Genomic DNA, 22,507 nt, shown 5'->3' with positions numbered 1-22,507 from the left:
AGTGTTACACACAAACACAGGACATATTCTTCATTCCCGTGTTTGATTGCACCTGACTCTTAAAATCCTGTGAGGGTGATAGGTAATGTTATCCTCATTTTCCCAGTGATTAAACTGAGGCCCAGAAAGGTTAACTAACTTATTCGAGCAAGTATCATCGCTAATGTATGATAGAGCCTAGTTTCGACTTTAGAGTGTCTAATTGCAGTGTCTGTATGTGTTCTAGCAAGTACTATTCCATGCTTAATGAGTTAACTTTCTTTTCTTTTTTTTTTTTGAGATGGAGTCTTGCTCTGTCACCAGGCTGAAGTGCAGTGGGACAATGTCGGCTCACTGCAACCTCCACCTTTCAGGTCCAAGCGATTCTCCTGCCTCAACCTCCCAAGTAGCTGGGACTACAAGCACGCGCCACCATGCCTGGCTAACTTTTTGTATTTTAGTCGAGACAGGGTTTCGCCGCGTTGGTCAGGCTGGTCTCAAACTTCAACCTCAGGTGATCTGCCTGCCTTGGCCTCCCAAAGTGCTGGGACTACAGGCATGAGCCACTGCGCCTGGCCTATAATGAGTTAATCTTCATATGGGTATGATTTATTAAGAACCTTAAGTTTCATTGAGGCCCCTTCGGCGCCTGGGAAAACCATAGTAGGTAGTCATAAGAGCCATTTTTAAATATGAGTGAAGTGGGATTACTTTTTTTTCTAATATGAAGAAATTATAATCTGACACTAAACTGTTTTCAGAGTGCTAGAAAATATGTGCTCTCAGCCATAGTGAAAATAGTTACATTCTTTATTTCTCTGGAATTTACTTCAGTAGTTTTCAAAGAATCCTATGTGTAACAAGAAAAAATATTTTTGGTTCTAGTAGTGACTCTTACTGAGTTAAAAGCCATATGGAAAATGTATTAAAATGTAGATGTATTTTCCTAGTAATAAATAGTGACAGTATATAACTAATGAACTTAGGTTAGAAAGCTGATTCTGGTCCTTACGACTATTATTGGGATTCTAAATTAATCATCTACTTCGTATCATAGCTACTAAATAATAGAGAAAGAAAGAAAACTGACAGAATCCATTTCATTTAATTTTTACCTTCTTATTTTGAAATAATTTAGACTTAGAGGAAAGTTACAAAAATTGTACAAAGAAATCTCATATTTTTTCCTATTAATAGATGCAGCAATTTTTGATGTGTTATCATATTGGCTTTATTCTGTGTGCGTGTGTGTATATAGTTTTTCCTACCCATTACCAGTTTGTTAGTTTAACTTAATGTACAAGAGTTTCATCTCTCCCTTAAAATATATACACCTATTATTTGTCAATTTAAACAAATAGTTTAGGCTAGGCGTGGTAGCTTATTCCTATAATCCAAACACTTTAGGAGGCCATGGCAGAATGATCACTTGAGGCCAGGAGTTCGGGACCATCCTGAGCAATGTAGCAAAACCCCATCTCTACAAAAGTTTTAAAAATTAGCTGGACATGATGGGTACCTATAGGCCCAGTTACTCACAGGCTGAGGTGGGAGGATCCCTTCAGCCCAGGAGTTGGAGGCTGCAGTTAGCTATGACTATGTCACTGTACTCCACCCTTGGCCATAGATAGAGTAAGACCTAAGCTCCTTTAAAAAAAAAAAAAAAATTTAATCAGCCACCCATATCCTAGTTGTGTCAGTTGATCCAATAATGTCCTTAATAGTAGTTCTTTTTTTCTGCAGCACAAATTCAAACACAAGATCACCTATTTGCATTTTGTTGTCATATCTCTTTAGTCTCCTTTCATCTGTAATAATTTCTCAGCCTTTTAAAAATTATTTAGGCCAGGCGTGGTGGCTCACGCCTATAATCCTAGCACTTTGGGAGGCCAAGATGGACGGATCGCCTGAAGTCAGGAGTTCGAGACCAGCCTGGCCAACATGGTAAAACCCCATCTCTACTAAAAATACAAAACTTAGCTGCGCGTGGTGGCACGTGCCTGTAATCCCAGCTACTCAGGAGGCTGAGGCAGGAGAATGGCTTGAACCTGGGAGGCGGAGGTTGCAGTGAACTGAGATCACACCATTGCACTCCAGCCTGGGAGACAAGAGTGAAACTCCGTCTCAAAAAAAAAAGAAAAAAGTATGTATTTATTTTTTAGAAACTGGGTGTCATTGTATTGTTCAGGCTGGAGTGTAGTGGTGCAGTTATAGCTCACGACAGCCTCCAACTCCTGGGCTCAAACCTCCCACCTCAGCCTCCTGAGTAGCTGGTACTACAGGCGCACACCACAATGCCTGGCTAGGTTGGTTTTTGGTTTTTGTGTTTTTCCTTTTTTTTTTTCAGTCTCACTCTGACACCCAGGCTGGAGTTCAGTGGCATGATCTCAGCTCACTGCAACTTCTGCCTCCCAGGCTCAAGCAATCCACCCATCTCAGCCTCCCACGTAGCTGGGACTATAGGTGTGCACCAACACACCCGGTTAATTTTTGTATTTTAGTAGAGTCAGGGTTTCTGCAGGCTGGTCTTGAACTCCTGAACTCAAGCAATTTGCCCACCTTGGCCTCCCAAAGTGCTGGGATTATAGGCGTAAGCCAACACGCCTGGCCAAGCCAGACTTTTTAAAATCGTATGTGACATTTTTGAGGAAGATGGGGCACTCGTTTTGTAGATGCTTTCTCATTTTGCATTTGTCTGGTATTTTCTCATGACTGTATTCAAATTACACATTTTAGCTAGAATATCCTCTAAGTGATAATGAGACCTAACACTTCTCATGGTAATCTATATGCTAAGCACTGTGGATGTGCCCACACTCTTAATAACTAACAATGTTGCCTGCTAAAACTCACCTAGACTTGGGAGGCTGAGGCAGGAGAATTGCTTGAACCCGGGAGGCAGAGGTTGCAGTGAGCCAAGATCGCGCCATTGCACTCCAGCCTGAGCAACAAGAGTGAAACTCCATCTCAAAAAAAAATCACCTGGAAAATGTATGGCAAAATCTTGATTCTCGCCATGTGAATGCCTTCCTGGATGTACTTTTTGTTTTGTTTTTTTGTTATTATTAGTAGTAGCAGTGATGTCTCTCCCTTGCCTTTTAGAGAGCAGCCCTGAGTCTCCAGTGACCATTACGGAGCCCTACCGCACCCTCTCGGGGCATACGGCCAAGATTACCAGTGTGGCGTGGAGCCCACATCATGATGGAAGGCTGGTATCTGCTTCCTATGACGGTACAGCCCAGGTACTATTGTGTCCTTGTCCCTGTGGGTCCCTCACTGTGTACTCTAACAAATTCTTTCGTCTTTTCCCCTGGTTGTGAACAGGTTTTCCCTCCCCCATTATCATCTACAGAAGGAGATTTTCTGGCTTTATTTTAGTTTCTTTCATTCCACATAGCTGGGCCTTCAGCAGGCTAAGACTGGGGTTTTTTTACTTAGATGAAGGGGAAAGTATTGATAGGAACTAGCTAACTCTAATATTTTTACAGATTTCATTCTGACTCCCTGTCAGTATGGTGGACTAATAAGTATGCAAAGTACTCTCTTCTGTTCAGACACTGAAATGTTGGCTAAAAATCACAAAACAATTTTTAATAATAAATTGTTAAGTCAGAAATGTCCAAGTTCTAAATAAATAAAGATGAAATGCCAGGCCAGATCTATGAGGAGGACTTCTGGATATCAGAACTAGAATAGGTGTTAGGAGCTGGGGACCTAACACCCGTGATGTCTGTCTCTCTCAGTGTTGAGTTGTAATTGAACTATCTGCACAAAGCTAAGAGCCACAAAGGGCTACCTTCTGTGAAACTGAGTTCAGAATAATTCAAGAAATAGAAAGGAGGTTGGCCAATTACTCAAGGAATTGGAGACAAAAGAATCATCTATGAGAAATTAGAACTCTAATTTCTGTACTAGATGTGGGTTATTTTCTTCATGATACCAAAATCTCAAGCCCAAAAGTTAACATACAGTTTTGGTTCGAGACAGTGGAATCCATAGGACACCAGTAGAAGCTCATTCAAAATCATCCCCGTAGGAATGTCTATACATCTCCGAGCACAGAAGTCTCTCACAGGAAGGTAGTACTCTTCTGAAATCGAACTTCTAAGAGAAAACTCCAAATCATGTGAGGAAATAAGAGGCTGCAGATTGTTTTTTGTTTGTTTTTGTTTTTTAGTTAGAAAACATACCCCCCAAACAATAGAATAACCAGAAAATGTCTATTCGGCCATGTGCTTTTGGGTTTAGGTGTGGGATGCTCTCCGGGAAGAGCCCCTGTGCAATTTCCGAGGACATCGAGGTCGACTGCTTTGTGTGACGTGGTCTCCTTTGGATCCAGACTGCATCTATTCAGGGGCAGATGACTTTTGTGTGCACAAGTGGCTCACTTCCATGCAAGATCATTCCCGGCCTCCTCAAGGTCAGTCAGAATCTAGAGCTTATTTAATTCTTGTTCTCCCTTTCTTAATAATTGAGTTGATCAGGATTGAGCAAGGAAGACATTCGTGTAGGGCATTAGTGTCAGTATGGCAGGTATCTGAGCCTAAGCAAGAAGGCAGCCACAAGGGCTTGAGAACACCACCACCCACAATAGGAAAGAGCATACCTGGCACTCAGATCTTGGTTTCTTTTTTGAGACAGAGTCTCGCTGTGTTGCCCAGACTGGAATGTAGTGGCGTGATCTTGGCTCACTGCAGCCTCCATCTCCTGGGTTAAAGCGATTCTCGCACCTCGGCCTCCCTAGTAGCTGGAACTAAAGGTGTGCACTACTACGCCTGACTAATTTTTTTGTATTTTTAGTAGAGATGGGGTCTAGCCATGTTGGCCAGGCTGATCTCAAACTCCTGGCCTCAAGTGATCTGCCCACCAGCCTCCCAAAGTGCTGGGATTACAGGCATGAGCCACCGTGCCCAGCCCAAATCTTGGTTTCTAAATGACATTCTCCACTAAAAGTGTCCGTGGTTTCTTGGATAAATGGCTCTTTCCGGGCTGGGACAGGAAGAATACAAACTGAACCTGGAATATTCTTATGCCACAAAGGAAGGCAGTACTCAAAGAATTCAGGAGACATGTCAAAAGGACAAAAGAAACAGCTTCAAGAGGCTCCCACTGACCAAATCTGGGACAATTGTTGAAAATAAAGTAAGAGGAAAATTCCATTTCTGGCTAAGAAAGATTAATTGGTATCAGACTTGCCATAAGCAACTAGAAAGCTAGACAAAATATATTAAGCAACTGCTGGGCACAGTGGCTCATGTCTATATTCCCAGCACTTTGGGAAGCCAAAGCTAGAGGATCACTTAAGGCCAGGAGTTTGAGACCAGCCTGGCAACAGCGCGAGATCCCATCTCTACCAAAAATTACAAAATAAAAGCAAATAGGAAAAATTGGCCAAGCATGGTGGCTCACTCCTATAATCCCAACACTTTGGGATGCCGAGGCAGGAGGATGGCTTGAGTCCAGGAGTTCAGGACTAGCCTGGGCAACATAGGGAGACATTGTCTCTGTGAAATAGTTTTTTTTTTTTATTTAAATGAAAGAATATATTAAGCAACTAGAAATTTACACCCAAAGAAATGAAATGATATGTCCACATAAAGACTTGTAAAAGAATGTTCATAGTAGCTTTATCTGTGATGACCAAAAACTGATAACAATCCAAATGTCCATCATCAGATAAATGAATTAATTGCAGTATATTTCTACAGTAGGCTTCTACTCCACAATAAAAAGAAGCTAACAACTGATAAAGAACAAAACTGATGAATCTAGAAAAACATTATGCCAAGCAGAAGCAGCTAGGCACAAAAGACTACATACTATCTAATTCTGTTTATGTGAAATTCTTTTTTTTTTTTTTTTTTTTTTGAAACTCTGTCACCCAGCCTGGAGTGCAATGGCGCACTCTTGGCTCACTACAACCTCCACCCCCCAGTTTCAAGCAATTCTCCTGCCTCAGCCTCCTGAGTAGCTGTGTCTACAGGTACGTGCCTCACACCCAGCTAATTTTTTGTGTTTTTAGTAGAGACAGGGATTCACCATGTTGGCCAGGCTGAGATTGAACTCCTGACCTCAGGTGATCTGCCCACCTCAGCCTCCCAAAGTGCTGGGATTATAGGCGTGAGCCACTGCGCCTGGTGTATGTGAAATTCTTCAACAGGCAAAACTAAACCACAGTGAGAGCAAATTAGTGATTGCCTAGGGCTCAAGCAGGGGGTATGTCTTACCACAAAGAGGCTTGATGGAAATATTAGATTGGTACAAAAGTAATTGTGGTAGGGTGATGTGACTACATACATCTGTCACAACTCATCAACGTATTAAAAAATGGGTGTATTTTATTATATTACCCCTCAATAAAGATGATTTTAAAGTAAGCAAAGGATAAAAACCTTAAAATGTAAATGTAGAAACCTTAAAAATGAAAATAGAATAGTAATGGAAGAATTCCTGAGTCCAGACTGGTACAATAAATGGGAGAAGCACAAGCTCTTCCTTGTGGTAGGATGCCAACTGGATGTCAAGCTCTTCCTTGTGGTAGAATGTAGAGTGAAGTCCTGGAATTAGAAGTTCACCCTGTGGGCCAGGTGCAGCAGCTCACGTCTGTAATCCCAGCACTTTGGGAGGTGAGCTGATCACTTGAGCCCAGGAGTTTAATACCAGCCTGGCCAACATGACAAAACCCCGCCTCTACAAAAAAAAAAAAAAAAAAAAAAGTTCAAAAATTACCCAGGCATGGTATTGCACACCTGTAGTCCCAGCTGTTCAAGAGGCTGAGGCAGGAAGATTGATTGAGCCTGGAAGGTCAAGGCTGCCGTGAACTGAGATTCTGCCACTGTACTCCAGCCCAGACAACAGAGCAAGAGCCTGTCTCAAAAAAAAAGAAAACACAAACTCACTATTTGGCAGTCATCATGGTAACAATTTTTAATCAAGAAACATCCGTGAATACTAAAACTAGTAGATGCAAATACCTAGTAGTTAAACAGGGGAAATACCCTTTTAGGGAGTAACTTGCAAGACAGCCCCTTAATCAAGTGATCAAAGTAAACCAAATGGGACAAATAAAAATTAGCTGCTACCTCATAGATTGCCCTGGATGAACACAGCAGCACTAATGTGCATTCCAGCTAAAGATGCATACCCTAGATCTAGTCATGAAAAACATCTGGCAGACCTAAATTGAGGGAAATTGGACAAAATAACTGTCCTGTAATCTTCAGAAGTTTCAAATTATGAAAGTCAAAGGAAAACCATGCAACTAACTGTTCCAGGCTGAAGGGAACCAGAAAGGCATGACAACCAAATGTACTGTGATCCTCGATTGATTCCTTTTGCTATAAAAGACATCTGGGTAGGCCGGGCATGTGGCTCACGCCTGTAATCTCAGCACTTTGGGAGGCCAAGGTGGGCAGATCACCTGAGGTCGGGAGTTTGAGACCAGCCTGACCAACATGGTGAAACTCCGTCTCTACTAAAAATACAAAAATTAGCTGGGCGTGGTGGCGCGTGCCTGTAATTCCAGCTACTCAGGAGGCTGAGGCAGGAGAATCGCTTGAACCTGGGAGGCAGAGGTTGCGGTGAGCCAAGATCACGCCATTGCACTCCAGCCCGGGCAAGAAGAGTGAAACTCTGTCTCAAAAAAAAAAAAGACATCTGGGTAAAATTGGCAGAACTTAGAGTGTACGGAGTAGATGGCAGTAATAAGTCATGTTAATTTCTTGATTTCCGTGGTTGTACTATGGTGATGTTGGAGCATGTCCTTGTTCATAAGACACACACTAAAATATTTGGGTGTTGTTGGGCATCATGTTTATGATTTAATGAAATCTCAAAAGCGTTTGGTTAATATTGTGATAATGTAACTCTAAAAGTTCATTGGGAAGGAAGGGAATGGGTTAAAATGCTATTAAAGAGTAATGAGATATTGGAGTTTACCACCTAGAGTGTCTTTTAACCAAGAATGTATACTTTAGTCTGTCCTTCTTTATTGTGATCCTTGTAGGCAAAAAAAGTATTGAATTAGAGAAAAAACGGCTCTCTCAACCTAAGCCAAAGCCCAAAAAGAAGAAAAAGCCCACCTTGAGAACTCCTGTAAAGCTGGAATCGATTGATGGAAATGAAGAAGAGAGCATGAAGGAGAACTTGGGACCTGTGGAGAATGGTGTGTCAGACCAAGAAGGGGAGGAGGAAGCACGGGAGCCGGAATTACCCTGCGGCCTCGCTGCAGCGGGTATGTGGCAGAATCCTGGGTGTCACTGGGATTTCGTGGTCATGTCTAGGAGACTAAGCTAGGTCCTTACTCAGTTTGAAACTTCGCTGTTCCCATTTTTCCAACTCTTGGAAACAGCATTAGTTTTGTTTTTGTTTTGTTTTGTTTTTTCCAAGCTTTATTCAAGTCTCTAAAATAAACATCTTTGAAGTTTTAAAAGGATTCTGGTGGATGTTTGCAGTGGAAATAGTAAAGTTCTATAGAGAAAACTTCTTATTTACCTTGAGCGAGGTAAAACCATGGGACAAAGTGAAGCTTGGGTAGTTGTGTACATAGGAACTTACATGGGAAAAGTTTTAACAGTATGACATCAGTGGCCACATTTGGTGAAAGAAACCACTGTCCCTGTTACAAATGTCTGACCTAGAAGCTACCACCACTGTGGGATCTTGCAAGCTCTCCCTCTTACCTGGAGTTTGTACGTGGCTTTCTGTCTTCTCACAGAAAAAAATGTGTGGAATGGTTATTAGTTTCTTCTAGTGAGTTAAGCTATAGTGGTGGTTCTCAGATTTCTCACAAAACAGTGTTCTATCACTAACAGAAAAACTGTTTTTAGGTAAAAATTTTAGCACTCTTTATTTTGTACCTTACCTTAAAGTATTACCTTAAATATCTGGTCCCTGTTAAAATAAATTATTAAATAGCAAACATTGTAAGCAGAAGCAATGACTCATGCTTAATTCTGAAACAGAATACATTGATGTGACAGAATTAAAATGACTAGAATATAGGATACAAGGCATTCCTGATGCTCTCCATCCCAAGGGATAGCTCTTAGACACATAGTTGGGGTAAATAAAGAGCAAAAGCCTAATGGATTTATTATTTTGGCTCATCAAAATGCTTTTCTAGTCGGGTACAGTGGCACATACCTCTAGTCCCAGCTGCTCAGGAGGCTGAGGCAGGAGGACCGCTTGAGGCCAGCCTGGGCAACACAGCAAGATCCTACATCTCTTTATTTTTCTTTTTTTAAAGAACCTTTCTTTCACAAAATGGCTATACAAAACATGGATCAACAAGTTGTTTCCAAAAAGTTATTGTGCTCAGGATTGTGATACCATATTGCATACACCTAGTATTCTCTATTATTAAAGTTACTCCTTGTTAGTATAATTAAATATGCAATTAGTACTTTATGACCTAAAAATGTAAAAAGTGCTTTGTCACTTGAGCAAAGTATAGGAACTCCTTGGCTTATGGTGTAAAGTTGTTGAGGGCTGGAAGCTTTTTCCTTAGTCAAGGAAGGAGACTCGCATCAGCCCAGGAGGATCACAGTACAGGAGCTTGAGACTAGCCTAAGCAGCATAGGGAACCCCCATCTCTGCACAAAATGTAAAAATTGCCAAGATAATGGCTTATACCTATAGTCCTAGCCACTCTGGGAAACTGAGGAGGGGAGGGTCACCTGAGCCCAGGAGGTTAAGGCCTCAGTGACTGATCACACCACTACACTCCAGCCTGGGTAACAGAGTTATACCTTATCTCTAACCAAAAAAAAAAGAAAAACAGTTCAAAGTAAGCCGGGAGCGGTGGCTTACGCTTGTAATCCCAGCACTTCGGGAGGCTGAGGCGGGTGGATCACCTGAGGTCAGGAGTTTGAGACCACCCTGGCCAACATGGCAAAACCTCGTCTCTACTAAAAATACAAAAATTGGCCAGGCATGGTGGCTTATGCCTGTAGTCCCAGCTACTGACGAGGCTCAGGCAGGAGAATTGCTTGGACCTAGGAGGCAGAGCTTGCAGTGAGCCGAGATCGCACCACTGAGTTCTAGCCTGGGCGACAGAGTGAGACTTCGTGTCAAAAAAAAAAAAAAACCCAAAGTAATAGACATACGGATTCCTGAAAACAGCTAGTTTGGGAGATGGGGAAGGGAAAACTATCCCTACTTCCCTTCCAATATATTTTATCTCAGAAGTTTTGGTAATAGATGAATTGATTGTATTGCTGAGCTTGGAATGGCTCTTAATTTTTAAAAAGAACTGAAATTCTGTATTATTTTTATCCTCAACTTTTTTTTTCCTTTTTCCCCCATGATGTAGTTTCTAGAGAACCAGTTATCAGAGAACCAGTTATCTGCACTCCAGTTTCCTCAGGCTTTGAAAAGTCAAAAGTCACCATTAATAACAAAGTCATTTTACTGAAAAAGGAGCCACCAAAAGAGAAGCCAGGTTGGTATCTAGTAATTAAAATACAGTATTTTATTAAAGCAGCCCAAAATATTACATGCAACTGTCAAAAAACAGTGTGGTTTCTTGTTTGTTTTTTTAGGTTCAAAATATTTGTGGGTTTTCTGATTATGGGTTTTTTGTTTGTTTTTTGTTTGAGATAGATTTTCACTCCAGTCGCCCAGGCTAGAGTGCAGTGGCGCACTCTCGACTCACTATGAACTCCACCTCCCGGGCTCAAGCGATCCTCCTGCCTCAGCCTCCCGAGTAGCTGGGATTACAGGCACCTGCCACCACGCCCAGCTAATTTTTGTAGAGGTGGGGATTCACCATGTTGGCCAGGCTGGTCTCGAACTCCTGGCCTCAAGTGATCCGCCCACCTCAGCCTCCCAAAGTGCTGGGATTACATTCATGAGCCACTGCACCCAGCCTTCCATTATGGGTCATGCTTTTGAATTTGTTTTAGCCCTTGCTGAAATGTTTTGCAGTTGTTGATATTGCATCATAAATGTTAGCAAGAGCGTTTTTGTGTGTATTGTGAACAATGCCCCCAGCAAATTTATTTTGAAAGCTTCTTTATTAGGAGGAGGAACTTTCTGTGCCTGTGGCGTCATCCTGCCAGTAGGTTACATTCACACAATAGGCATTCCATTTTATGTTTCTGATCAGCTCTCCTTCAGATAGTGTGTATTTTTATTACATTTCAGAAGCCTTAATCAAGAAGAGAAAAGCTCGTTCCTTGCTTCCCCTGAGTACAAGCCTGGACCACAGATCCAAAGAGGAGCTTCATCAGGACTGTTTGGTACTAGCAACCGCAAAGCACTCCAAAGGTACAAAAATGTACTCCCTTGGCCCATCCATAGTCTTCTGGGACTGACATATAAGGGATGTTTACTTAGCTATTGAATGAATGCCCAAAGAAATGTCTAAAATTGTTTTCTGTATTTTTATGTTCTCCAGCCTTCCCTTCCCTCCACATCCCTACACCCCTACACCCTGCTGCCACACTCCCCATTGTGATCCACTGTCAGCACTGCCATGCCTTTGAGATGTAGTGCTCTGCTTTTATTCTAAATCTACTTCCTCCCAGCCATCTGTGTGCCAGAATTGGTATGTTGGCCTAAATATCTCAGCATGAATAAATTCCTTCAACTATTTTTCCCCATTGAACAGTATCCTTATGGAGAAAAAAATTTTTCTTACTGGAAATATGCCCATAATATGGCAGTTTCTTAAAAAAAGCTTTTGATGAAAGCTTTTGATGAAAGTTTTGTTTTGAAGGGTTTTTTTATTTTTGTTTTTCAAAGTCTTCATTTAATGTCCACTATTTTGATATTTTAATAACTTTATTTTTTAAATTTGAAGTTTACATGTGGAAAAGGGATGCACATAATAAAATGAAATGGAAACAGTATAAAAAGAAAGTAAATCTCGCTGGGCACAGTGGTGCGTGCCTGTTATCCCAGATGCTTACGGGGCTGAAGCAGAAGGATCACTTGAGCTCAGTTCAAGGCCAGCCTGGGCAACATAGTGAGACCCTGTCTCTACTTTAAAAAAAAACAATTTTAAAAAATTTTTTTTTTCAAAGTAAATCGTCCTCCCAGTCCTCTGTTTCTCCTCCCCGGGAATGGAGGACCATCCTCCCTCCCAGTTACTGTCTCCCCCTACCCTAACAAGGGTGGTCACTATCCTGGGTTTCCATTTCTTTCTTTCTTTTGAATTTTGTACTGTTTTGTCTGTATTACATAATCAAACTATTATCAGTTTCTTGTGTCTTAATGGAGATGTTTTATGCTTTTATTATATACATAGCCTTCTCTTTGGAGCTTTGTGATGACTTCCTATAACTTACATAGTTAACCTTCTAGTTTCACATTATTTTCTTTACTGGAAAATTACTCAGTTGACTTTTTTTTTAAGCAAAGGATGAATATTGAATCCCCTTGTGGTAAGTCCCAGTGAATATTAAGGACTTTCTTTTACTTACTAATATTGTTTTGCTTGCTTTTTACTGCACTTAAATATGTGCTGATTTTGGGTTCACTTTTAACATTTTAAGTGTTTTTGTGTTTTGCTCCCTTTGTAACTGCAGGAGTGTCTGTTAGAGCTCTGATTCTCTCAGTGTCTGACGTGGGTGTTCCAAACATATATTCGGAAGTTATTGGACAGAAAACTGTAACCAATGTAATGACGTCATCTGATTTTTTTTCCTTTTTAAATTAACAGAACCGAATGAAGATGTGTCTGCTGATCTTGAGGAAAGATTTCATCTGGGGCTTTTCACAGACAGGGCTACACTGTACAGAATGATTGATATAGAAGGTGAGGCAAATCCAGTCAACGTAATCCCATCCATCTTTATACTTTCCCAACATTTTGTGTGCACCTCTTTGATGGCTGCCATCCTATGATATTATAATGGTTAGTTTTACCTGTCAGCTAACCAGGTTTTGAGCTCACTGGCTTACATATTGATACATCCCTTGCATCATCATAGGATCCTAAACATACAGCATTCACTCTGAGTACATGTGAAGGTGGGTGAGTGGACAGTGACCGAGTGGGCTTCACATCCTTTTGTAATCACTCTGGTAGGTGACATCTATCAGAGAATGACTGCATATTTTAGGAGCTCACTTTCTCTCCTATCTTGCCTTATCTTTTTCTACAAGTCAGTAATAGATGTTTCTGAAACACCTTCCAAACATTATCTCTCTTTCAAACAGGAAAAGGTCACTTAGAAAATGGCCACCCTGAGTTATTTCACCAGCTTATGCTTTGGAAAGGAGATCTCAAAGGTGTTCTCCAAACCGCAGCGGAAAGAGGGGAGCTGACAGACAACCTTGTGGCTATGGCACCAGCGGGTATGGTTTTTGTGTTTGTTCTTTTCAGTAAAAGCTCTATCATCTCTGGGATACGTCCACTAAAGATGGCTCTTGGCAGTACCAGTCTTAAGCTTGAAATCACTTACAAATAGATACAATGCTAATCCTGTTTGCAGCAGTAGACAAACTCATAAATCCAACACAACCCCTGTGAAAAAGAGCAGGTCACTGACACTTTAATGGCAAAAGCATAATTGGTGAGAACTTCTTGAAGGACAATTTGGCCATGTCTAGTAAATTTTAAAGATACAATGGCACAAGTCTGTAGTCCCCAGCCGCTCTGGAGGCTGAGGCAGGAGGATTGCTTAAGGCCAGGCATTCAGACCTATAGGGCACTGTTAATTGTGCCTGTGAATAGCCACTGTACTGTAGCCTGGGCAACATCATGAGACCTTGTCTCTTTAAAAAAGAAAAAAAAAAGGTGGGTGTGGTGATTCATGCCTATAATACCGGCATTTCGGGAGGCCGAGGTGGGCAGGCCGCTGGAGCCCAGGAGTTTGAGACCAGCCTAGGCAACATGGCAAAACCCCATCTCTACAAAAAATAAAAAAATTATCTGGGCATGGTGGCATGTACCTGTAGTCCCAGCTACTCGGGAGGCTGTGGTGGGAGGATCACCCGAGCCCAGGGAGGTTGAGGCTGCAGTGAGCCATGATTGTGCTACTGCGCTCCAGCCTGAGCCACAGAGCAAGACCCTGTCTCAAAAAACAATAAAAGGAAAGAGAAAAAAAAAAAAAAAGCACGTAAGCATGTTACCTTTGGTTCGTCAATTCTAATTATAGGAATTTATCTAACTGTGCTCACACATTCCTTTCTGTATCTTTTCAACTTTGTACTGTTTTGTTTGTGTTACATAATCAAACAATTGATGTTTCAGAATGTGTAGATGAAGCAGATCATCCATAGTGGTGGCTGAATTGGTATCTAAATGTTCTGCTGAATGCATCGACTGAAAACAAGGCTTTTCAACCCAAATATACTGGGTTTTGTTTTTACTTTCTCTTCAACTGTTTTTTTAACCACCATCTTTTATTTTTTCAGCTGGCTACCATGTGTGGCTATGGGCTGTGGAAGCTTTTGCCAAACAGCTGTGTTTTCAGGATCAGTATGTCAAGGCTGCTTCTCACCTACTTTCCATCCACAAAGTGTATGAAGCTGTGGAGCTGCTCAAGTCAAACCATTTTTACAGGTATGTGTGGTCATAGAGTTGGGATAATACTTGGACATAATGTGAAAATAATCTAAACTTCTCTATTGTTAAAGTAACATAAATAGAAGAAACAGTCCTCCTGCCTCAGCCCCCTAACTGGGACTACTCAGGAGGTGTGTGCCACCACCTCCAGCTATTTTTTTAGTTTTTTGTAGAGATGGAGTCTTGCTGTGTTGTCTAAGCTGATTTCCAACTCCTGGGCTCAAGCGATCCTCCTGCCTCAGCCTCCCAAAATGCTGGGATTACAGGCATGAGCCACCATGCTTAACCAAGATTTTCTTTTTGTCCTACCCTGCTTTGGTTTTGTTGTCTTCCTTTAGAGAGTGTTGAACTTTGTTTTGGCAAGTAGTAAAGTTGTATATCAGCTTGATCTTTTCGTGGCTTGTTTTTAAACTTTGTTAGGGCAAGTTTATCATATTCTAGAATTAGTTTGGACCTCCTACATTCTGATATCTTTATTGAATGCCTTATGCATTCAACAAGTCAAAACTCAGATGTCTCCAGGTCCTGAGTAAGCTCTGGTAATTGTTCAGCTTACAGTTACCTAGTCATTCTTTGTTTAGACTTACGGAGTTTCCTTTACATACATGGCTTTGAATTTAGCCAAAGACTCAATATGGATGTCTTTCTCTGGACAACTTCCTCCTTCCTAGTATCCTGCCCCTCAGATTGCCATTGTTTCCTCTTCTCAACTCAGAGACTGCTGAGGTTTTGCTTGGGTTTTCCTTGGGAAAATGGCTTTGGGCAGAAAGCCAGTGCCCAGATAGGGTTCCCATCGTTTGTTTCTGTTCTCTTAGGGGTTACTGTCCTGTGCTGCCTGTTACCCAGTGTCTGAAAACAGTTGTTTCAGACATTTTGTCCAGTACTTTAGTTTTATGGCAGGAAGGTAGGTCTGATCCCAGTTATTCCATCATAGCTGGAAGTAGAAGTCCCAAAATACTTTCAAAATATTGCTCTGTTTAGATCACTTTAATAAAACACTTTTTGGCCGGGCGCGGTGGCTCAAGCCTGTAATCCCAGCACTTTGGGAGGCCGAGACGGGCGGATCACGAGGTCAGGAGATCGAGACCATCCTGGCTAACACGGTGAAACCCCGTCTCTACTAAAAAATACAAAAAACTAGCCGGGCGAGGTGGCGGGCGCCTGTAGTCCCAGCTACTCCGGAGGCTGAGGCAGGAGAATGGCGTGAACCCGGGAGGCGGAGCTTGCAGTGAGCTGAGATCCGGCCACTGCACTCCAGCCTGGGTGACAGAGCGAGACTCCGTCTCAAAAAAAAATAAAAATAAAAAAATAAAAAAATAAAAAAATAAAACACTTTCTTCCCCAGCTACAACTTTATGTTGGCTACAACTCAGCAGTTGTATGTCATTTGAAAAATATTTGTTTACTGAGTTGTACAGATCCAAATGTTAACATATCTTATTATAAAATACCCAAAAATGTCACATTCCTTACTATCACCGTCACTCTCATCAGAAAATTCTAACCTATGGGAAACTGTCAAGCACACAAGTGGTACGTACAAGTTTTCTAAAATTCTAATTTTTGCTAGAAAACTCACATTTTATCATTAGTAACAAATACGGTTGGTTGTTTTTAATGAAGTAGTTAGTCTTTTTTTTTTTTTTTTTTTTAGAAGAAAGCAGGTTCTGTGAAAAAAGCAGCCAGTTTAGCTTGTAATTTGTTCATACAGGTGTTTCCTAGAGACAACCATCCTACTTTGGAGTGCAGCAGAGAACACAAAATGTTCTTCCCATTTGTCACACACAATATATTAAAGTGTTTTGGACTTGAGGGATTTAGTAAAATTCATAATTTTTACTGCTTCATTAAGGGCATTCTCCCTTTTTTCCCACTATAAGAGCCACTGCCTTCTTTCTTAAATGCCAGAATTTACCAACCATTACTTTTGCACAATCAGTGCAAATGTCAACACAGTTTTTTTTTTTTAATAAACAACACATAACTGACTCTTAGCATTGTTACAAAAATAGTTATAACCTCATGAACCCTCTGAAAGGTTCTTGAGGACCCCCTAGGAATCCACAGACCACAAATTTAAGAACTGCTGATCTAAGTGAAGAAACGAATGAAGCGTATGTTTGTAATTTGTCTATATAATGCAAGTGCAGTTTTTTAAAGGAAGTTGAAACAATAAGACAATGCAAAAGGGACAATTTGTCCTGTCTTACAGCCCCTCCTAGGGCCATACACAGAGGAGCCTTTTCAGATTGGCTAAAGTGTCTATTCTTGCCTTTAGGGAAGCTATTGCAATTGCCAAGGCCCGGCTGCGCCCAGAGGACCCAGTCCTGAAGGACTTGTACCTCAGCTGGGGAACCATCCTAGAAAGAGATGGCCATTATGCTGTCGCAGCCAAATGGTAAGCCTGAGGAGTGGAGGGATGCATCCAACATAGAAGAGCTTCTGCCAGAAAGGGGAGGACAGGAACACAAGTAATAAGTTTAGAGGTGGAGGTAAAGCAGCGAGAAATTGTTTAAAAGATATGGATATTCAACTTAGTTTCATAAGACTCATCAGGAACTACCTCCTGATTTATTTATGTAAATCACTATAACTATTCAAGAAAAACCTCAGTAGCAGATTCAGAAATTATGCATTTTTCTAATGGTCTCTTATAACATCAAGTAAAGGAACCTGAACCCATGCTGGATTGAACCCAAACAGAGGAGTCATTCCCTCTCATTTTCCTTATGTCCTCAACCTAGATGATATTGTTTCTCATAGACTCCGCTGAATTGTGCTGGCCTCAGCCTTCACAGGAACAACCGGGGCAGTGACATACCTGGGACCACAGGAAGGCACATGCAGCAAAGTGGATAGAAAGAAGTGATTCCATCCTCTAGGAGTGGGAATAAAAGATCTGTTTATGACCTTTTCTTCACATTTTTATTCATATTATAGCTATTTAGGGGCCACTTGTGCTTATGATGCAGCCAAAGTTTTGGCCAAAAAGGGGGATGCAGCATCACTTAGAACGGCTGCAGAGTTGGCTGCCATCATAGGAGAGGATGAGTTGTCTGCTTCCCTGGCGCTCAGATGTGCCCAAGAGCTGCTTCTGGCCAACAACTGGGTGGGAGCCCAGGAAGCCCTACAGCTGCATGAAAGTCTGCAGGTCAGTCTGTTATTTCATCTCCTAGTATACAAGAGGGAAGTGTCCCACATCCTCGTCTAGTCAGATCTGAGTTAATAACCCAGTTGCACAAGCTGTGCCAATTTGGCAGGCCCAGCAAGCCCTGGCCATGCTATCTCACTGAAGTACTGTGACTTGTTAGTTGCCATATTCAGAGTAAGAGATAATATGGTCATTGACAGTAATTCCCATTGCTTATCTGTTTGTACAAAACACCTGTGAGCCAGGTACGGTGGCTCACACCTGTAATCCCAGCACTTTGGGAGGCTGACGCGGGCAGATCACTTGAGGTCAGGAGTTCGAGACCAGCCTGGACAACATGGTGAAACCCCGTTTCAACTAAAAATACAAAAATCAGCCAGGCGTGGTGGCACGCTTCTGTAATCCTAGCTACTCGGGAGGCTAAGGCAGGAGAATCACTTGAACCTGGAAGGCGGAGGTTGCAGTGAGCCGAGATCCAGCCTAGGCGACATAGTGCGACTCCGTCTCAAAAAAAAAAGCACCTGTGAACAGACTTTAGTCAGCCCAGGCCTTGGGTTGGCAGTCTAGGGTTTCTTTATTGATGTTATCAGCACTGTCCTCCTTGAAGAGGGAATGGTTGGCCTCTAACAGAAATCATGGAACTCTACCTGTAAATGCTCCTCTTAACTGTAAGCTATGGAAAATCTGGGCCGAATGCAGCAGATCACTTGAGGTTAGGAGTTCGAGACCAGCCTGGCCAGGCAAAATCTCGTCTCTACTAAAAATACAAAAGTTAGCCAGGCGTGGTGGTACACGTCTGTAATCTGGCTACTTGGGAGGCTGAGACAGGAGAATTGCTTGAACCCAGGAGACAGAGGTTACAATGAACTAAGATTGTGTCACTGCAATGCAGCCTAGGTGACAGAGTGAAACTCTTCAGAATAAAAAAGAGAAAAGTGTGAGAAAATAGAAATGTCTTATTTCTTAAATTTTTTTGGTTCCCATCTGGTTAAAAATGAGTAACATATCACTGCCTTTTTGACACATCAAAACAGATTAAAGCATTGGCACTTATCTAGTTTCTAAAACATTTGATTCATTTTAGATAACTTTGTCAGATACTAACCAGAGGTTTTTTGTTTTTTTCTGTTTTGTTTTGTTTTTTGTTTTTTGGTTTTTGTTTTTTTTTTTGAGATGGAGTCTCGCTCTGTCGCCCAGGCTGGAGTGCAGTGGCCGGATCTCAGCTCACTGCAAGTTCCGCCTCCCAGGTTTATGGCCCTCTCCTGCCTCAGCCTCCCGAGTAGCTGGGACTACAGGCGCCCGCCACCTCGCCCGGCTAGTTTTTTTGTATTTTTTTTAGTAGAGACGGGGTTTCACCGTGTTAGCCAGGATGGTCTCGATCTCCTGACCTCGTGATCCGCCCGTCTCGGCCTCCCAAAGTGCTGGGATTACAGGCTTGAGCCACCGCGCCCGGTCTACTAACAAGAGTTTTTTTAAGTTCTTCGTTCCCTAGCAGAGTATGGGGCCTAAAGATGGTTTTTAGCTGAATATTTAGAGCCCAAGGAACATGGTACATGGGGAGGTGGCTTTCTGGGAACAGCAGAATAAAAATGGAGGCGACAGTAGGACACCCTAAAAGATAATGCCACGGAGCATTACTTAGAAAATGACTAAGTCCAGAGAGATTTTAATTTATCCACAAAGTTTCCAGAATGACTGTTTAGCGTTTTAGTTTTTCTCTTAAACAGCATCCTTAACAAAGCAAGAAAACCTAATAAGCATATGCTAAATATTTTGATAAGGGCTATTTTGACTGTGTGGAACAGAGACTCTTCCAAGCTTAACTGAGAAGATACTGTTATAGGAGTATACAGGGAATCTCATGGCAACTAAAAATGTAGTGAAAATAAATGTTCTAGGCCTTTTCTCTGTGCTTCTGTTTTCTTCCCCCCCAGCTGATTTCCTCTATTAAAACTATTTGGACATGGCTCCTAATGCCTGTCCCAGCTCTTGGATCTACAAAGCTTGTCTATTCCAGCAGCTTTGGCCCATTATGCTTTTATTCCTGAGTCCAAAGTTTGGTCAGGGAGAAAGAACCTGATGAGCCCAGCCCATCTTTCCTCAAACTAGGCTACAGACCTTAAGTGGCTGGTCTGTGTGTGCTTAAGTCATTGTGGGTAGGGCTACAGTTGGGATTCCGTGTCATAAAAATGGTTTCTTGAGCTCCAAGGATAGATTTCCCCCAAAAGGGACCTGGGAAGTGTCTGTCAGGTCGCCCCCTTTGTCCCTTTTCATGCATGACTCACAAGGGGCAGGTAGCTCACTGATGTGCTTTGGTTGCTGCAGATACAAAGGGAAATACTTCGAAGGACTCAGAAGAGCTCACGAGATGATCCAAGTGCCTTCCCTGTGTAACAGTTCCTCTTCCTTGTTGTGTTCCAGGGTCAGAGATTGGTGTTTTGCCTTCTGGAGCTACTGTCCCGGCATCTGGAGGAAAAGCGGTTTTCAGAGGGCAAAAGCTCCTCCTCTTACCACACTTGGACCACGGGTACAGAAGGGCCTTTCGTGGAGAGGGTGACTGCAGTGTGGAAGAGCATCTTCAGCGTTGACACCCCTGAGCAGTATCAGGAAGCCTTTCAGAAGCTGCAGAACATCAAGTACCCATCTGCTACAAATAACACGCCTGCCAAACAGGTAAGCCATCTGTACCAGCTTTTGACATTTATCACTCAGTGGTAAGACTTCCTTAATTCCATGTCTGTCGTAACAGGGAATCCAGCAGAATACCGGATTGTGTTTCAGAAAAGGCTAAGGCATGCCCACACCACCTGGAAAGAGCCCTTCAGACTAATCAAAGCCCTTTAACTTTAAAGTTAGTATTAGATCAGTATTCCCTTTTATTGTTTCATTTTTTTAATATTATTATTATTATTACTTGTTTGTTTTGAGACAGAGTCTTGCCCTGTTGCCCAAGCTGGAGTGCAGTGGCATGATCTCGGCTCACTGTAACCTCCGCCTCCCAGGTTCAAGCGATTCTCCTGCCTCAGCCTTCCAAGTAGCTAGGATTACAGGCACCTGCCACCATGCCTGGCCAATTTTTTGTATTTTTAGTAGAGACGGAGTTTCACCATGTTGGCCAGGCTGGTCTCGAACTCCTGACCTCGTGGTTTGCCACCTCGACCTCTCAAAGTGCTGGGATTATAGGCATGAACCACTGCAGCCGGCCTATTTTGTAGATTTTTAGTAGAGACAGGGTTTCACCATGTTGGCCAGGCTGGTCTTGAACTTCTGACCTCAGGCGATCCGCCTGCCTCGACCTCCCAAAGTGCTGGGATTATAAGTGTGAGCCACCACCCCCAGCCAGGCAGTTTCTTATAAAGTTAAACATGCAAATGCCCCATGTCCCAGCAGTTCTACTACCTAGAAATTCCACTAAAACAGTGAAATCAGATGGCCACACAGACTTGTACACAAATGTTTACAGCAGCTTAGCGCACAATAGCCAAAAACTAGAAACAAACCAAATGTCCATCAACTGATGAATGGATATGCAAACTGTGTTGTGTCTATGCAGTGAAACACTATACTGTGTAACAATAAAAAGGGCCAGGCAGCCACACCTGCAATCCCAACACTTTGGGAGGCCAACGCAGGTGGATCACTTGAGCTCAGGAGTTCGAGACCAGACTGGGCAACATGGCGAAACCCCGTCTTTACTAAAAATACAAAAATTAACTGGGTGTGGTAATCCAAGGTACTGTAATCCAAGGTACTAGGGTGGCTAAGGCAGGAGATTCGTTCAAATCTGGGAAGCGGAGGCTGCAGTGAGCCAAGATGGCACCACTGCACTCCAGCCTGGATAAGAGAATGAGACGCTGTCTCAATAAAAGATAAAAGTGAAAAGGAACAGCTGGGTGCAATGGTTCACGCCTATAATCCCAGCACTTTGGGAGGCCGAGGCGGGCACATCACGAGGTCAGGAGATCGAGACCATCCTGGCTAACATGGTGAAATCCCGTCTCTACTAAAAATACAAAAAAATTAGCCGGGCATGGTGGCACACGCCTGTAGTCCCAGCTACTTGGGAGGCTGAGGCAGGAGAATGGTGTGAACCCGGGAGATGGAGCTTGCAGTGAGCCAAGATCACACCACTGCACTCCAGCCTAGGTGACTGAGCAAGACTGTCTCAAAAAAAAAAAAAAAAAAAAGAACAAATTACTACCACACAGATAATATCGGTGTTAGCTGGGCGTGGTGGCAGGCGCCTGTAGTCCCAGCTACTCAGGAGACTGAGGTAGGAGAATGGCGTGATCCCAGGAGGCCGAGCTTGTAGCCGAGATCATGCCACTGCACTCCAGTTGGGGCGACAGAGCGAGATTCCATCTCAAAAATAATAGTAATATCGGTGACTCTCAAAAGCATTAAAGACACAAAAGACCGTATACTCTGTGGTTCCATTTATGTGAATTCTAGAAAAGAAAAAATTAAAGTGACAAAACAACCAGTTCAGTGGTTGCCAGTGGGATGGGGCCAGGAGATGGCCTGCAGAGGGGCCGAAGGGCATATCTTCAGTTGATGAAAATGTTCTGTCTTGGCCGGGCGCGGTGGCTCAAGCCTGTAATCCCAGCACTTTGGGAGGCCGAGACGGGTGGATCACGAGGTCAGGAGATCGAGACCATCCTGGCTAACACGGTGAAACCCCGTCTCTACTAAGAAATACAAAAAACTAGCCGGGCGAGGTGGCGGGCGCCTGTAGTCCCAGCTACTCGGGAGGCTGAGGCAGGAGAATGGCGTGAACCCGGGAGGCGGAGCTTGCAGTGAGCTGAGATCCGGCCACTGCACTCTAGCCTGGGCTACAGAGCGAGACTCCGTCTCAAAAAAAA

At 42.7% G+C, this 22,507-nt stretch overlaps 1 protein-coding gene across 2 annotated transcripts in view; it reads left to right on the top strand.

Annotated features, from left to right (window-relative positions):
* Nucleotides 1-22,507, top strand: part of GEMIN5 (gem nuclear organelle associated protein 5) — a 49,840-nt gene that overhangs the window by 20,938 nt on the left and 6,395 nt on the right. For both annotated transcript variants that reach the window (XM_025387282.1, XM_025387281.1), the window contains exons 14-24: nt 3,082-3,221; nt 4,228-4,399; nt 7,985-8,212; nt 10,307-10,420; nt 11,125-11,247; nt 12,644-12,739; nt 13,144-13,281; nt 14,344-14,491; nt 16,773-16,892; nt 17,435-17,645; nt 20,067-20,318. In XM_025387282.1, the coding sequence (XP_025243067.1) occupies nt 3,082-3,221; nt 4,228-4,399; nt 7,985-8,212; nt 10,307-10,420; nt 11,125-11,247; nt 12,644-12,739; nt 13,144-13,281; nt 14,344-14,491; nt 16,773-16,892; nt 17,435-17,645; nt 20,067-20,318 (1,742 nt within the window). The remainder of the gene's footprint in view (nt 1-3,081; nt 3,222-4,227; nt 4,400-7,984; nt 8,213-10,306; nt 10,421-11,124; nt 11,248-12,643; nt 12,740-13,143; nt 13,282-14,343; nt 14,492-16,772; nt 16,893-17,434; nt 17,646-20,066; nt 20,319-22,507) is intronic.

Source organism: Theropithecus gelada, chromosome 6, assembly GCF_003255815.1.
Source record: "Theropithecus gelada isolate Dixy chromosome 6, Tgel_1.0, whole genome shotgun sequence".
Lineage (NCBI taxonomy): Eukaryota > Metazoa > Chordata > Mammalia > Primates > Cercopithecidae > Theropithecus > Theropithecus gelada.
The sequence above is the reverse complement of the archived record's forward strand: the minus strand, read 5'-3'. Positions and strand labels throughout refer to the sequence as shown.